The 17,120-nt window shown below is 43.6% G+C and overlaps 1 protein-coding gene across 2 annotated transcripts in view; it reads right to left on the bottom strand.

Moving 5' to 3' along the window:
* Positions 1-6,542: 6,542 nt before the first annotated feature.
* Positions 6,543-17,120, bottom strand: part of ABCB9 (ATP binding cassette subfamily B member 9) — a 34,120-nt gene continuing 23,542 nt past the window's right edge. For both annotated transcript variants that reach the window (XM_084649531.1, XM_084649530.1), the window contains 4 exons: positions 16,469-16,642; positions 14,473-14,632; positions 11,479-11,615; positions 6,543-8,247 (listed from right to left, as the gene is read on the bottom strand). In XM_084649531.1, coding sequence (XP_084505657.1) covers positions 7,948-8,247; positions 11,479-11,615; positions 14,473-14,632; positions 16,469-16,642 — 771 coding nt within the window. In that variant the 3' untranslated portion in view covers positions 6,543-7,947. The remainder of the gene's footprint in view (positions 8,248-11,478; positions 11,616-14,472; positions 14,633-16,468; positions 16,643-17,120) is intronic.

Below are 17,120 nucleotides of genomic sequence, written 5' to 3'. Positions count from 1 at the left end.
TATCTGTTAAGTACATATGTTAAATATTTGTATAGCAGCAACATTCTGAAATGTTTTATACACTGTGGGCAAATGTATTCCTGGTGTAACTCCATTAACATCAATGGAGTTACACCAGGAATTAATAAAAAGAAAAGGAGTACTTGTGGCACCTTAGAGACTAACCAATTTATTAGAGCATAAGCTTTCGTGAGCTACAGCTCACTTCCTCAGATGCATATCATGGAAACTGCAGTTTCCATGATATGCATCTGAGGAAGTGAGCTGTAGCTCACGAAAGCTTATGCTCTAATAAATTGGTTAGTCTCTAAGGTGCCACAAGTACTCCTTTTCTTTTTGCGAATACAGACTAACACGGCTGTTACTCTGAAACCAGGAATTAATTTGGTCTAGTAATAATTTGACCCAGGAAATTTCCAATTACGATAGTACCTGATAAAATTATGCCTAAAAATCATTTACTGAATCAATATATTTTCCAGTCTGCATATTATGTAAGTTCTGACTTCTTGGAATGCTTAGATAGAATATTTGCAGCCAAGAGGAGGGGACAAGTAGTGGTCATAAGGTCATGATCCTGGTTTTTGCCACTTTTGATGTGATGGAAGAAATACAGTTACCATATTAGGTCAAGCTTATCTCTGGTGTATCTCCATTGAAGTGTAATAAAGTTGCATTTAAATTTATTGGAGTTATACCAAGGATGAAGTTGGCCCAAGATATCCTAGCAGACACCTGAATGTATAGATAAAAAAATTATGGTCTATCATCAGTCTAATAAACATACTCAGCTCCTTGATTTGAACAATCATTAGAGAGACAAGGTGGGTGAAGTAATATCTTTTATTGGACCGACTTCTGTTGGTGAGAGACAAGCTTTCAAGCTTACACAGAGCTCTTGTTCAGGTCTGAGAAACATCCTCATCCTGTCACAGCTAAATACAAGGTGGAACAGATTGTTTGACATAAGTAGTTAACACAAAGGACCATTCAAGGTGAAGTGGCCCATTAACTTCCCTCCAGTCACTGGGAAAAAAAGAAGGGAGGGGGGAAGAAAGCAGCTGGGCAGAGTTGGTAGCAGGTTATAGATTGTTGTAGTAAGCTACAAATCTAGTGTCTCAATTCACTCTATGATTTTTAGTGTCTAGCAAAGTTATGAATTTAAACTCCCAGGCTCAAATATACTGAACAATCATTGGTTTCAGAGTAGCAGCTGTGTTAGTCTGTATTCGCAAAAAGAAAAGGAGGACTTGTGGCATCTTAGAGACTAACCAATTTATTTGAGCATACACGAGCTACACGTGAGCTACACGAAAGCTTATGCTCAAATAAATTGGTTAGTCTCTAAGGTGCCAAAAGTACTCCTTTTCTTTGAACAATCATTGTCATTACTATTTATAGGCAAACCACATAACCAGCATAGCTGTAGCTCACGAAAGCTTATGCTCAAATAAATTGGTTAGTCTCTAAGGTGCCACTAGTTCTCCTTTTCTTTTTGCGAATATAGACTAACACGGCTGCTACTCTGAAACCAGCATACAACATGTATGTTGTGCTTTTTTGAAGAATATCTCTGTTGTGTGTATATCCTCAACAGTGGGGGATGCTACAAAAAGGGTAAATAAATGTTACTCATGAGCAATTTTCACCTGTGTGTTTACAGCTGACTGACATGAGCTGTTGCAGTACGACCTTGTTATTCAAAACTAGCAGATAGTTGCTATGACAACACAATATCACATAACATTCACACACACACCCATCATCATGGGAAAAATAACATTTTTTAAAAGACATTTGAGGAGAAATTAAATAGATGAGGGCTTAAAAGAGACCCTCCTTTATAAAGGTATAAAGTGGGTATAACTTTATCAGGGTCACTTTATAAGCAGTATTGGGCAATGGTGTGGTTTAAGAGCGTGGAACTCTGATGTGTAAACCCAATTTTGCCACTGACTCATTGTGTGATCTTCAGGAAGTTTCTCAGCCTTTGCCTATTTCCTCATTTATAAAATTGGGAATTTCTTCCTACTAAATAGGGGGATTGTAAGGAATAACAAATACTTGTAAAATGCTTTGAATTAATTGGGTGAAGCACTATCAATCATTTATTATTCACATTACAACTACCTGTTTAGGAAGACTCACTAGTTTAGTTATTTGGTTTACAGTGGCATAGCAAGGCCCCAGTCAGGATCAGCCCACTTCCCCTCCCCCAGACTGCTACACCAAGTGGGAGCTATGTGAAAATGGGGCTAGCTGTGAGTCTGGTAATCCAGCCATCAGTAAATCAGTTCTTCTAATTAGTCACACTTCACATTAGTAGCTTTTATTAAATTAAAGTTTATAACCTGCTGATACATAATAGTGAAGTCATGGCAAAATTTACAGAGGGACTTGAACGCACTCATTAATGCTTAAGGACAACCAGGGGTGAAAGTAACATTCAATACTTACCAGTACGGGGGCTGGCTCCGTAAGGGGCAGGGCTGGGGGGGTCAGCATCCCCCAGCCAGCTCATCCACGCTGCCTGTCCCATGCTGCCTGGGGCTCCGGCGGTGATTTAAAAGGCCTGGGGCTCTGGCTGGAGCCCCCAGCCCTTTTAAATCACAACACCGGGGCAGCTGCTCCTTTTGGCCCTCCTGCCCCCCCCCAGCAACCCCGGGGGGTGCAAAAGAGGCAACATTGTTAAAGCATTGCCACGGCAGCACTTTAACATCACTGCCCCTTTTGTGCCCCCCATCGGTGGCTCTGATGGGTCCCTACCGGCAGCACTTTAATGTCAGCTGAGTACAGGCCTGAGTACTTTTTACCGGTATGCCGTATCAGCTTACTTTCAACCCCTGAGTACAACCCCTTTTGCCAATAACCTTTCTACCTTCTTTGTCAGACTTGTTTAAGAGCTATAGCTCTTGGGGTGGAGTTTCTGCTTATTGTAGCTTGCTGGGTGGCATTTTAGTCACCTACAGCCCTACCTTCTTGGACACAGTTTGTGTGTAATTTAGCTTCCTAGCCAGCTGGGAGAGGCAACTGAGGTTAAAAGAGAGGTGAAATGAGACAGCAGAGTGAAGCTGCATTTTGTATAAACATGTATTCTAATCTTGACAGTTATGTGCAATTCCATTCAGTCACATTAATGAGAGATATTGAAGCAGAATGGTCTCTTGGACTGAGCAGATGGCTGGGTGTCAAGAACTCCAGAATCTGGCCTCTTTTGGGACACTGGGAGGTACGCCACACTTATCACGAACGGTGCATGTCATGCCATCAGACACTTAGGAGTGGTTCCTGTTTATCTTTACTGGCATTACTTTTATGCTGACAGCATTTTATGAACATTACATTTGCCAACATGCAAGTTATCGAAGACAGGCTCCTTTCCTTACAGCACTCAGTTATACAACCAAAACCCACAGGTGTAGTGAAGAGAATTTCTCCCATAGCCCTTGAAAAAATGGCCTGTATATCTACCAAAGTGCTTTCTTCTGGCAAGAGGAATTTCTTTTCAGTAGAAAGGAATGAAAAGGCTCAGGCTCAAAATGAAAATCATATTGCATAGCATTTAATAAAGAATCCAACATTAGTATTAAAAAGAATCAGCATCCAACCTATTTTATTAATATTGATATTGATGTATTTTTAAACATGATCCTGGATCTCCCTTTCTCCCCTTGTATCATTTCAAGGTTATTTCTGGTACCGGTGCATATTTATTAGGTGTATCCATGTTTTGCAAGTCACCTTTTTGACAGCTTGTTTTGCCTGGAAAAACTGGTTAGTTAGTAGAAACTGAATTTGCAAATCTAATCTTTGGAGCCTATTAACCCCTGCTCTGATGAAGTGGGTTTTAGCCCATGAAAGCTTATGCCTAAATAAATTTGTTAGTCTCTGAGGTGCCACAAGTACTCCTTTTTTTTTTTTTAAACAAAGGTACATCATTCAAGCTACCCTGTGGCTTGTTAATTTCCTTTTGTATATTTAGGAAGAGGAGCCCCCTGGAGCTTCTCTTTAGACACTCCATTTTAGTCAAAGGCTGATTCTCTCATATATCAAAATGATGTGACCATCCAGCACACTGGGGTAGAGACAGTGGTCCCAATGCTAGTTAAGAAAGCAAGAGCTGATCGTCGTCAGTACCTTGCTTCTCAGACTAGAAAGGGCAGGGTATGCTACCAAGGCAATACAGTAAGAGCCTAGTCCTGGACACCCTGGTCATCATAAATTCCCAATGAAGTCAGTGCACAAAACTTAGAAGCTAAGGCGCTCAGCTCTGAAAAACAAAGATCTCTAGCAACTCAAATATTGAAATAGAGATGCTTTGTGGATCTGCAATGTCTTCCCATACCTGTGTAACCAAACACTCCAATGCCTAACCACTGAAATAAATACATGTTCTTATTTCGGCATAGTCAGATGTATTAGAATATACACATACTGAAATAAACACAGCTGGGTTGATTCACCACACTATGTTTCCATGGTGATGTCAACAGGACATCCGCATTCATTGTCAGCGTGAAGGTACAGATGTAACCATGTGTCACTGATGCGTGGCTAAGACCACAGTATCTCACCTTGAATAGATTTCTGGAGGGGTCCTTCAGCATTTACAACAAACACAGTTGTGTTTATGCCAGTATGACCACGGCTCTTGGAATGACATGAAATAGCCGTAGGAAGGAAAGTGCTACACATGATCAGCATAGCAATTGCAATCATTCTGAACTTCTTTCCAAACTTAATTTCTTCTAGCTCTCCAGCATGTGCCTTCAGTATCAAGGTCAACAGGTTAAGTTTTAAAACAAAGTCAGCTGAGTTATGTGTGTGGAAAATAAATACCCTTTATCTTAAAAGGAGAAAACTTTTTCTCCAGGATCACATAACTCAACCCGGTCTGAACAGACAGAGTGAGGAATGAATGAGGGGGTTTAGAATAGAACAGCTATTTCAAACCTCACTAGAGCAATAGTAGAGGCACAATAAGAATAAAATACTTTGCAGACATCTTCAAAGTGTTTTGAAATGTTAACTGATACAAACATCCCTGGGAGGCAGTTATACCCCATTTTATAGATGGGGAAACACTGGAAGTTGTGAGTTCATATGTTCGTGGAAGGCAGAATGTATTATACACTTGCAGTGAGCTGTAAATATTCATTATTTAAGTACTTGCCCAAGTCAAAAAAAACAGAGTCAGTCATAGAGCTGCAATTAATATCCTGACTTTTAGTCTGGGCTCACTCCAAGGCACCAAAGCTACAAGGAAATCTTAGGGATCTTAGCATAAAGAAAGATCCAGCCCTACTTGTGGTTTGACAAGATAACTAAGGATATTCACAAACCCTAACATTTAACCCTATCCAGAAAATTTGCTTTGAGTTTTTCTACTGTATAGGAGGGAATTCAGCATCTGTGGCAATGAACACCTAGAAAAGTCAAAATCTGATATTAGGTCAGACTGTTGCCATTGAGATGCCCAGTTTTCAGTTTCCAATGCATTCTTAGGATCTAAGCATCTGGAGTATTAATAAAAATGAGATTATTATAATAAGCCTGGGAACCAAGAATCCTATCTGAGTGCATTTTAACAAAGCACTATGCAGGCTCAGGTTCAGTACAGTCTTTGAGAGTGCAGGCATTGCAATGAAACGTATGACCGTTTACATACCCCATTTAATTTTTATAGGACTCTCCAGCTCACCCACGTACCTCTAGCTCTGGTTTCCAGCATCCCATTTGTAGCTGGCACTTTATTTTCTTTACCTAGGATTGTTCTAACTAGCACTGCATAGGCAAAGGCAGTGTTCTCTAGGTCCATTAACCACATTTCTCAGACTTCGCAAAGGAGTAGAAATTTACTCCACTTTTAAGGATTATTGGCCACATTTTGGTCCTAGTTACATTGATGTAAATGCAGGGTTAACTCTTACCCCTTTCAGCTTCTACATGGGGTCCATACACTGTCACACCTATACAATAATCTTCTGCAATCAGGTATGTGCCTAGCTATTTACCTTTAACTATGGAAATGTCTGTAGAACGGTACAGATGACTCTCTAGAATGAGGCAGAATTTCACAAGCACAGGAAGATAAAACAAAAGATTGTACTAGGAATGGCATCACCCTTGGGTTACCTTTGAATTCCAGGGCCCAGATTTTTATCACATTACAAAGGCTGGATACTAAAGATCGAGCTGGTCATGGGGCACATTGCGTTGTGAAATGATGAGATAATATCACACAGAAGGGCAGACATACTAACCAAATGAGACACAGGACAAAAACAAATCGTGAAGCTGGTTACACCTACTGTTAGGCTTCAGTACGACTAGCTGACGTTCAGCCTAACCTGATCCTTGTAGGTATTGCCTCATTCCCAGTGACAGGACTAGAAAGGTATGTGGTTGTATTCACAAGTTGGCTTGTTAAAAAAACCCTGCAACTTATCTGTGAATTAATCAAGCCTTGAGACATTGGGTATGAAGTTGAATGGCAGAGGTAGTACTTTATTTTTAAAGTATCCCCTTTGAGGACACTAAACAGTTTGTAAAACGTCACTTTAAAAATAAAAAACAACAACATTGCAAACAAGAAAGCTGCCGCAAAGTATTACAGAGCAGCAGCCAAACCCTGGAAAGTAATTAACTCGAGAGCTAAAGTGCTTGAGGTTATTAAACAACTGCGCAACCTGAATCAATCTTCCCTGTATGAGATACAATTAATGCTATTTTTAAAATCGCACCTTGCGGGCTGCATAAACGTTCCTGCCAGTCTTTATGGAGTGGTAGTAAGATTGGGCCAGCTCCACCAGTGTTGTATGCAGTTAGAAATGGTATTTTTCTTTCTGCCCTCCTACTAATAAATAATTTAAAAAAACATCAAAGAACTAAATGTGGAATTCAGGCAGTCGGAGTTAGATTTCAAGGAATGCGGCTGTATGGATTTCTCATGCACTGACATTGCTAGCATAGCCCACAGCTGAATGGGGCCTGGGTAGGGTTTATAAAGTGCCATTATTTATATTTTATGCCTGGTTTTAGGTAATATTTCTCAACCCGGGCACTGAAATTGTGAATTTAAAAACAAGCACATTTTGAAATAAGACTGACTGGCTTTCAATGGACGATGGAGCCAGACAGAAACCAGGCTGGTGCCCATAGAAATAGAGCCATTTAAAAAAATTAACCAAGCTATGGTAAAACTTTACATCCTTTAAAAACAAAAAAATCACCAGACTCCATCAGCGATTCAGAAGGCAGGATCTGCCCGTGGGCCCCTGGCTCACTGCAATGAAGCTAATAAAAGCTCTGCATGGTAATGTTTTAGACAGGAGCATGAACCTGCAGACACTCTGTGCAGAATTCTCATAGATTTGAATAAGAGTTTTGCACTTTGGGGCTGATCCAGCTTCCATTGAAGCCAATGGGAGTCTTTCCATTGACTTCACTGAGTATGGGATTGGCACCACAGAGTGACTGCAGGATCAAGATCTTACTTTATGTTCAATGTCTTCCTACCAATTCACAAAACTACCTCCTGAAGTTCCTTAAGGGGTTTCATTCTTCCCCTCCATGCATGTGTATAACACCCATTACAATTAACAGCAGTTAAACAGACATATCAGTGGGAGAACAGACCCCATCAACTGCCTTGGGAATTGCTGACTCTAAGAAAAGAAACCCAGTAGAAATACTGGGAACTGCTAAAGATCCAACTCCCCTTAATAAACTGGGCCCATTGTTTCCCTGTTTTACTAGTCTGCCTACTGGAAGCTTAGTGTGCATGACTAGTAAACAGGCCTTGTTCTACAGTAATGTGTCCAAGTCTGGACTACGGTGGACTCCTGTTTCAGCATCCCAACAAGGATCTTTCAAGGAATCCTTGGTGCTCTCTCACTTGTGAGCTACAGGATTGTAACCATCCTGTCTCAATCCAGAGAGAGCACGTCACACCCTGAACTCTTCATCCAGTCCTCCCGGCGGCTTCATCGAATCTCCACTGGCAGCAGCTAAGCTAGTCTCCAGATGACAGCCGTCCCCTGTGCCAGTTTCGAGCCCGAGGATCTGTCTCTGCACCAGCTTAGAATAAAGGCCGCCTTCTTCCATGAGCTCCTTGTGTGTTCCTTGCTGCACTACTCGGCCTTTGTCTAAAACAATGATGTTGTGTGCCTTCTCGACAGTGCTCAGCCTGTGGGCTATGACAAGCACAGTGTGGTTCTGCAAGTCACCATAAATTGCTTGCTGAATCTGTTTGGGGGGAGGGGGTGGGGAAGGGAACAGATTAACATACAAACGTCATTGTTATCCATGGGGGCGGGGAGGTGTATCTTTTATGACTCCTTACTAAGAAATCTGCAATAACAGGTTTATTCTCCTCGGGATACACATGGATCTATGAACAGGATATCCCATTAGTATTAATGGGAAATAAGCATGAATATCACTGGACTACTTATCTCTAAGCACTCCCTCAAACCGCTCAAAATTCAACTCACAAATTCCATCCGTGCAATGCAGCAGCTCCTGCTGCAGCCACTAACTGGTCTGGTGGGTCTAGAGATTACAGCCCTGATCCTGCAAGGTGAACTCTCATTAGGACTGGGCCCTGAATTTAGAAGCCGCTCTATAGTGGCAGGGGCTGAAAGAAGCTTGCACCTCGTGAATGCACTGGTTTGGAAAAAAGGGGATATTGGCTGGCTGAGCAACAATAAAGGCAGCATCACAAAAAACAAGACATTTGTCTTAACATAGTGAGGCAGTTGGTGACTAGGTATGTGTCAAATGGACACACCTTCTACCTGCTCGGAAACAAAGATGGCTGTAGTCCCACAGCTGTCATCATTAATAAAGCATCTGGCTGTCAGCAGTACTAATCCTGAAATGCATTCATGTTACACAAATACAAACCTGTATTTCAGTTTGACTAGAGCCAGTGTCGGCCTTTTGTATATTTCAGTGGGACTTTCAGGCAGGCCCTTCCAAACGCCCAAGTCCCATCTGTTTGTGTGTGGACATTAATGAACTCATACACATTTTTTAAGAATTAAATTTTTCCTCAGTAACCGGACTCAAAACTTCCCCTCCATCCCGCGGCTGTGGAGTGTAGCAGATGCTGCACTCCGTCCTAGAGGAGGCGGCATTTCAATGGTCAGAAGTTTGTATAATTCCACGGGATAAATGTAAAGTATATTATATTAAACACCCTTCCACTGCCAGCTTCAACATTTATGAGTCAGTTTCTCTTAACCGTAGGGATCATGCTGTTTTGGGACCGGCACTGTAGACTACACACCTTGCTATAGTGCCTCATATTAAGTTACATCGTGTACTGAGATGATAGTGTACAAGTTCAAAATACAATGTGTCTGACTGTTCCTAACAATGTCCCAGGCTCCATGTACTGCACAGTAGCATCATCATGAGATATGCCCTTAGGTCCTGCTGTGAGACTTCAGCTCCACAGTCTGACTCAGATGACTGCTACCGACTGAGTCATTCCAACATGAGGTATTCAAACCAGCTGCAGTCAACCATGGATCTCAAGTCCCCACGTTTTTGCTTTGAATTATTCAGTAGATCTGCAGTCATATTACCTCCTCAAGCTGTGATGTCATCAGATCCCTGAAAGCAAAGCAAGTCTGGGGGAAAATCACTACAGTAACGTCGTCCCAGTTAACGTTGTTTCGTCGCTGATCTAGTAGAGAACATGCTCGTTTAAAGTTGCGCAATGCTCCCTTATAACATTGTTTGGCAGCCACCTGCTTTGTCCACTGCTTACAGGAGAAGCAGCCCGTTGGAGCGAGCTGGTGGGAGCTTGGATCTAGGGTGGGCCGGCAGCCCCCACAAGTTCCCTGTGCGGCTGCCCCCCCAGCAGGCTATCAATTGCCAGGCAGTTCAGGTGTCCCTCCCCGCATTGCCATGTGCTTCTCCCGCCCTCTGCCTTTGGGCTGCTCCCGGGAGCCTCCTGCTTGCTGTGCGGGGGAAGGGGGGGAAGAGGGGTGCTGATGTCAGGTTGTCCCCCTCCCCCCACTCCTGCACCCCATCTCCACAGAGCAGGGGGACACACACAGAACTCAGGATGGAGGGAGCTTGCTGGCAGCAGTTGCTGTCTCAACTTGCTGATCTACTTAAAAAGGCAGTGTACTTAGAGTGGGGGTAGCATACTTAAAGGGGCAATGCACCTCTCTCTCACATGTACGCACACACACACGGTGTGTGTCTCTGATACACATGGTGTGTGTGTGTGTGTGTGTGTGTCTCTCTCTCTCTCTCTCACACACACACACACGGTATGTATCTCTCATACAAACACACATGCACCCCCCGGCACTTTGGAAAGTGGAGGGAGTGGTGGGCTCCAGTGGGATAGCATGGGTTCATCATCATGTTCAGTTTCCACAGGGAATGTTTGCAGCCACTGCCATGCATCTATTGCGTCTCCTCCCTCCATTTGTGTGGTCTTGTAGAGTGTGAGGCTACATTAACAACAATGTGTTAACCCTTGGGGGCTCAGCCAAGTGCTAGTTAATCATTTAGCAGCACGGCATTCCCTGGGCAATATCCCACCCTCTGACTCCTCCACCTCAACAAAGCTTCCCAATCATCATTGCTGTGTATAGTATTAAATTGTTTGTTTAAAACTTATACTCTGTGTGTGTGTGTGTGTGTATATATATATATATATAGTCTTTTGTCTGGTGAAAAAAATTTCCCTGGAACCTAGCCCCCCTATTTACATTAATTATTATGGGGAAATTGGATTCGCTTAACATCGTTTTGCTTAAAGTCGCATTTTTCAGGAACAGAACTACAGCGTTAAGTGAGGCATTACTGTACTCAGATGGGAGATCTCTATGGAGAACGTAGCTGCTGCAGAAAGTGGTGCTGGCAATTCACCAATTTTCCTTCAAGATGGCGCCAAAGCCATATCCCAACACGGTGTTAGGGGGCGCTGTGGTACGAAGGTGTCATAAGAGACTAGACAAAGGCTTTGACTGCTCACTATCCCTAAAGGCTCCCTGGATACTTTTGGCAAGAGCGGAGAGGCTCATTCTGGTGTCCTGGCTACATTCCAGCTCAGGCAATTACATTCTGTCTTACTGCAATTTCACCAGGATACAGTTTTCTCCACTCCCTGTCCTAAGCTGTTGTGTAACCTTTCTGTGCATTGTTTAACTTCTTCCCTGGGCAAAGCGATTTGTATCTAACCTGAATTAGGCTTGGTATGTTACAGATGCCGGATCATTCCCTCTGTAATGGTTACAACGTTATGTTTGAAAGAAGATAAAGCGGAAATTAGTTTCTAATTCTCACCTGCTCATACAACAATTGCCAGATGTTAAGAAGGCAACACGGTATGTCCAGACTATGCAGGCCCACCATCTAGAAATTTCAGCTCAGGTCTCTGCCCATCTGTACCCCAAGTCCAGACTTTACTCCTATTTATTTCCTGGAATAAACTGAATTAGCCCTACTAACCGTGTGTTCACTCTCTGCATCCAGGGCACTTGTGGCTTCATCTAGGATTAGGATTGGGGGGGCTCGGATCAAAGCCCTTGCAATAGCCACTCTCTGCTTCTGGCCACCAGACAGCTGGGCTCCTTTTTCACCAGCTTCTGTTTGATGAAAGGGGGGGGAAAAGTGAGACAAAAATCAAGATGTATCACTGGATTCAGATTTCTTTCAGTACACCCCTGTGAGGTAAGGCAGTGCGATTTTCCCTATGGGGAACTAAGCTGCAGAGAGATTCATAGATTCCAAGACCAGAAGGAACTACTGTGATCATCTAGTCTAAACTCCTGTATAACCCAGTTCAGAGAACTTCCCTAAAGTAACTCCTAGAGCAGATCTTTTAGTAAAACCATCCAATCTTGCTTAAAAATCATCATTGAAACAGAATCCACCATGACCCTTGAAAAACTGTTCCTATGGGGGGAGGGACAGCTCAGTGGTTTGAGCATTGGCTGCTAAAGCCAGGGTTGTGAGTTCAATCCTTGAGGGGGCCATTTAGAGATCTGGTGCAAAAATTGGGGATTGGTCCTGCTTTAAGTAGGGAGTTGGACTAGATGATCTCCTGAGGTCCCTTCTAACCCTGATATTCTATGATTCTAGGATACTCTAAGGTTAAGTGACTTGCCCAAGGTGACATAGGAAGTTGGTGGCAGAGCAGGGAATTGAACTGCAGTCTCTCAAGTGCTAGGCTAGTGCCCTAATGCACCTCATCTCTAAGCTGAAAGGACTGCATTAAGGGAACGGGGGTGGGGGGGCTCATTCAATCTCTATGGCCTGATCCTGTTCAGTCCTTGGGGCCTCTTCCCAGACCACAAACAGGGACACTAAGGATATGTCTACATGGTGAGTGGCAGTGAGTCCTCCAAGCCCAGGACGACAGACTCAGACTCACAGCGCTTGTGCCACCACACTAAAAATAATTGTGTTGATATTGCAGCTCCAGCTGGAGCTCAGGCTCTGAAACGCATCCCTCTCCCTCAGCTTCAGAGCCCAGGCTCCGGCCTGAGGTGCAACCATGTTGCAGCTATTTTTGGTGCAGTAGCACAAGTCCCGTGAGCTCCAGTCTGTCGGCCCTGGCTTGGAGGCTCACTACCATGGACTGTGTAGCGGTACCCTTAGTGTCAATCGTTATGGGGGGAGGGGGGTTAAATAGACACTAGAGCCCTGGAAACTGAACTGAGACCCACCACTCACGTAAACCACCAAACTGACAGATGGAGAATGAAGGGCGCAAGCTTCTTTGGCGGTTTTCCCTCCCTCACTTCCAGAATATATATTAAAATGCTTTGGATACAGATCAACTTTCCTTGTTCAATATTTTGTCTCTCCTACTCTGAAAACAGGAACCAAAAATATTTTGGTACAAGAAGAGAGGAGTGTTCTCGTCTCCCAGCAGCCATTCTAACTGTGCCCTCCTCTGAAATGCTGGTCTGGGTTTTTAAGGTCAATACTCCTCAATAAGGACCTGATCCCACTGCACTCAGTGGGAGTCTTTCAGGCCCTAAGTTACCAAAATAACCCTGTTCCCCTACAATAGTCATACCCTTAAAGGAATGCTATAGCCTCTCTCTGCAGCAGTGGATCACCACTGTCAACCTGGCATTTTAGGGGATTGACAAATGCTACAGTGATTCCAAGAGTCCTTGTTAGAATTATCATAGAATATCAGGGTTGGAAGGGACCTCAGGAGGTCATCAAGTCCAACCCCCTGCTCAAAGCAGGACTAATCCCCAATTTTTGCCCCAGATCCCTAAATGGCCCCCTCAAGGATTGAGCTTACAACTCTGGGTTTAGCAGGCCAGTGCTCAAACCACTTGTTCTTAGGATGAGAAATGCTACACGAGCCTGGAAGATCAACTATCCAAAACCTTCATTGACCAGTTCTTCAAAGGAAACCTCAGCACTGAAAGATAGTGCCAGTTATTGCTACTTCTGCACATTTACATATACTGTCAGTTACGTGCACTCTCTCCCTGGAGACCCATTCTGCAGATCTTCCAGTGAAGAGAGAAGGGAGGGGAAACAAACATTTCGGTTGCATTGTATAAGCCATTACTCTCATTGGTCCCAATGCAAAGTGCTTCTGTCACCAACACGTCAGCTCTTGTTCCTGCAGATTTATTGTCATTTTATTTTCTTGGTAAGTTGGAGCAGGTTGGTTTATGCCTCACTGCTTAGTTTTATTGCTATTGGGTTGTTAAGAGAATAAGCACACTGAAAAACTAAACGAGATAGGGGGTGTGTTCCATCCAGGACCTGGCCCTGGATGAACTACGAGTTAGGGATCCAGAGCCCAATCCTTTTCCTGCGGGAAACTGACTTAAAGCCCCCCGTAGCTACATAACAGATATACCAGGGGCAACAATAGCACAGAGTTCCACATAAAGCCTAATCAGGTGCCACAGGCCTGACTTGGAGAGACCACCTCTGTGGGGAGAAGATAGTTCAGTCTCCGTAGCTCATTCAGTCCTTGTCCTCTCTGAGGAGCCTGTCAATAAGTGGGGGCGCGGGGGGGAGTGGGCAATTAGTGCTAACTCTGGTGAGGGTTTCTGTGATGTGGACACTTACCCAATAGGAAACTGGGCCTGAGACCAAACTAAGTTCACACACAGTAAGCCATGGAACATAAGAATGGCCACACTGGGTCAGACCAATGGTCCACCTAGCTCATAGCCTACCAACAGTGGGTGTTGCCAGATGCTTCAGTGGGAATGAACAGAACAGGGCAATTATTGAGTCATCCATCCTGTCGCCAGTCCCAATATCTGGTAGCCAGAGGCCATCTTGGCCAACAGCCATCAATTGCCAGTGAGTTTTGGTCACTGCTAACATGGGCTGAATTTAATCCCTTAATTTGAGAGGAGAGGCTCTGTATTTTACCACCAATCTCCAAGAACTGTTTTGGATATTTAAGTGTCATGCTTCTGCTGCAACTGGAGAAAACGAAATGGTCCGTACTACCTGTCTTGTAGCCATCTTGCAACTCTGTGATAAACGCATGGGCATTGGCCTTCTGAGCAGCTTGGACTACAGACTCGAACGAGACTGAAGTTAAACCGTATGAAATATTTTCCGCAATAGATCGAGCAAACAGCACTGGCTCTTGGCTCACTAAAGAGATCTGCAGAAAGGAAGGGAAGAGGCAGTCAGAACCAAAACAGAACAGTCACCGTTTAATGACTACACTCCTCTCGCAGATTATAATAATTGGTTCCAGTTGGTTTGTGAGTGTAGATGGCAGAGTTCCATCGTTAAACCTAGACCCAAAGTGCCTAAACCAGAGAGGATTTCAGCGAGGGTACTAATTACACTCTGTTGTAGGCTGCCCGTGTGAACAATGCAGCTGTGCCCTCAGAAGTAGCTCTTAGCTGACTCATGGAAGCTGCAGGGCATTAGTCAGCACTGGAAGCACATTTTGCCAGATGCACCTGGTATTTAAGTGTGGGGAAGTGATTATGCGCCACCTTCATATTGAACCAAGAAACGAAACTGACGAACCATAGGAGCTAAGAGTAATAACACCTGCTAGTGCTTTGTGGTTTCTGGTTTCCGCTCTGTTTGAAAGCACAGTTCTTGGAGAACAAAAGTGAATCTGGCCTGTTTATCTCAGGGTATTACCCTATTAAGAATTGCAGCAATGGGACAGAACCCTGCAGCTTTCACTAGTGATATTGTTGCGTTTTGGTTATAACGCTGCAAGCTCAGGGCTGCCATTTCTTGTAGTCCACCGGGCAGTAACACGAAACCAAACCCAGTGCTGGCAACATGTGTCAGTCAGACTAGAGAGAACCTCCTGCTTCATCTATCCAGTCACCACAGTTAGGCATCTTGAACACAGCATGGAGATCGCCATCGATGCTGGCTGCAGCAACAGCCTAGCAACCAACACATAAACTCATGTCCAAAACCATTTAAGTCAATAGAAGCATGAAGTCAGTATAAAGGGCTCCAGGCCTACAGAGCACAGTGCACTGGTGGGGTGTCTGAGAATTAGACCATTCAGCCACACAGCAGTATTGGCTCTGCATGATTTTTCAATCCCCAAATTAGAAAGTTACAGAGCTGCCATTTTTGATTTCCTAAACAATGCCTTTTCCTTCCCATCCTGAAAGCAACCATTACAAACTGCAGAATGTAACCCCCTTTTGTAAACTCTCTTACATTTTAAAAATCAAATTTTCCAAATTCTCTCCCAGAAATTAACATGTAGAGCAACAGCAGATATTAAAAGCATATATAATAAAAAAATAACAGCCTTATTTGTGTTACTGACACCCCGACATCAGGCTATTTAAAGGGAAAGGATTTAAAAAATTTACTAATATACTTTTCACCATTTATGCCACTAGTCAATTTCATTTTTGGTTTAGAGTCAGTTTCTAATCCCTTATGTTTTCAGGTTCTCATGCAGAAGCTTAATGTTGTATATTCTGGGTTGTAACCACTGCAGAAGAATGTTTATTTGTGTAAGAAAGGAAGCCTGTGGACTTCCAGCATCATCTTAGGCAAGTCACTTAACCTTTCTGTCTCCTGGCTTCACCGATGGGGATTGTATACGTCACAGGGTGTTGGAAGATTTAACTAATTAATATTTGTAAAGTGCATGGATAGAAGGTGCTGTAGAAGTGCGAAGTATTAAAAAAAATCTGGTTTATACTAGAATTTTTAAAAACACCCTAACAATCATGGACATGGTTCTACTGGTCTTAGATAGAACTAGTCAAAACAAGGACAATTTTTTGGTGAAATTTTTTTGGGGGGGAAAAGTGCATTTCTTCCTCCGCACACCCCCATCAAAAAATTTTAACTAGCTCTAGACTCAGGCATTGAGGAAACATTTTAGAAAGACCTAAATTAAATGTTGGGCCCAAATTTGACCAGACAATATCCCCTGAATGATCTAAAACCCTTTGATCCATGGCAGAGTAGAGCTAGTAGGTTTATCAGTAACTCGTACCACTGAGTGCAGGTACTTGTGATCATACATGTTAATAGGCTGCCCGTCCAGCAGGACCTGCCCATCTTGAAGAGGGTAGAAATTCTCCAGAATATTGACGCAGGAGCTCTTCCCACTGCCCGAAGGACCCACGAGCGCAGTCACTTTGCCAGGATAGAGGGTGAAGGACACATTCTGTAACGTAAGAGGGGAGTGAGTGATAGCCTGTGTACCCGGCTTTTTAAAGCATCCATGTGTCTGATCTGCAGAGAGTACACTAGAAAAGGCAGCTGAAACAGAGTGAAAACAGCGATCAGGGTTTTCTTTAGTGCTCCTGTCCTACCACGGCTAGATTGGCTGCCTCCAGCTTCAACGCCAGGAGATGAGCATGTATGAGCTCCCACTAGATAATCTCCCAGTGCTGTATTATCATTTTCTGCCTCACTCCTCCCCTCCCCCACAACAAGCAGATGGGCCCAACATCTTTTCTTCAGACTCACCTGTCCATAGAACAGGCAGGTCCAAAAACCAGGAGAGAGACTGCAGATTGCACCTCTTTCCTCTGCTACTCTGACCCAATTTAACTTGGGAATGGTCAGTGGCCCCCCTCCAGTCCCCAATGATTTGGTGGCCACATCATAAAAGGCACAACCACAACTGGCAACTTTGTTGG

This window comes from Lepidochelys olivacea (genome assembly GCF_965140295.1).
Source record: "Lepidochelys olivacea isolate rLepOli2 genome assembly, chromosome: 15".
NCBI lineage: Eukaryota > Metazoa > Chordata > Testudines > Cheloniidae > Lepidochelys > Lepidochelys olivacea.
Note: the sequence above shows the minus strand (reverse complement) of the source record. Positions and strands in the feature narration are given on the sequence as shown.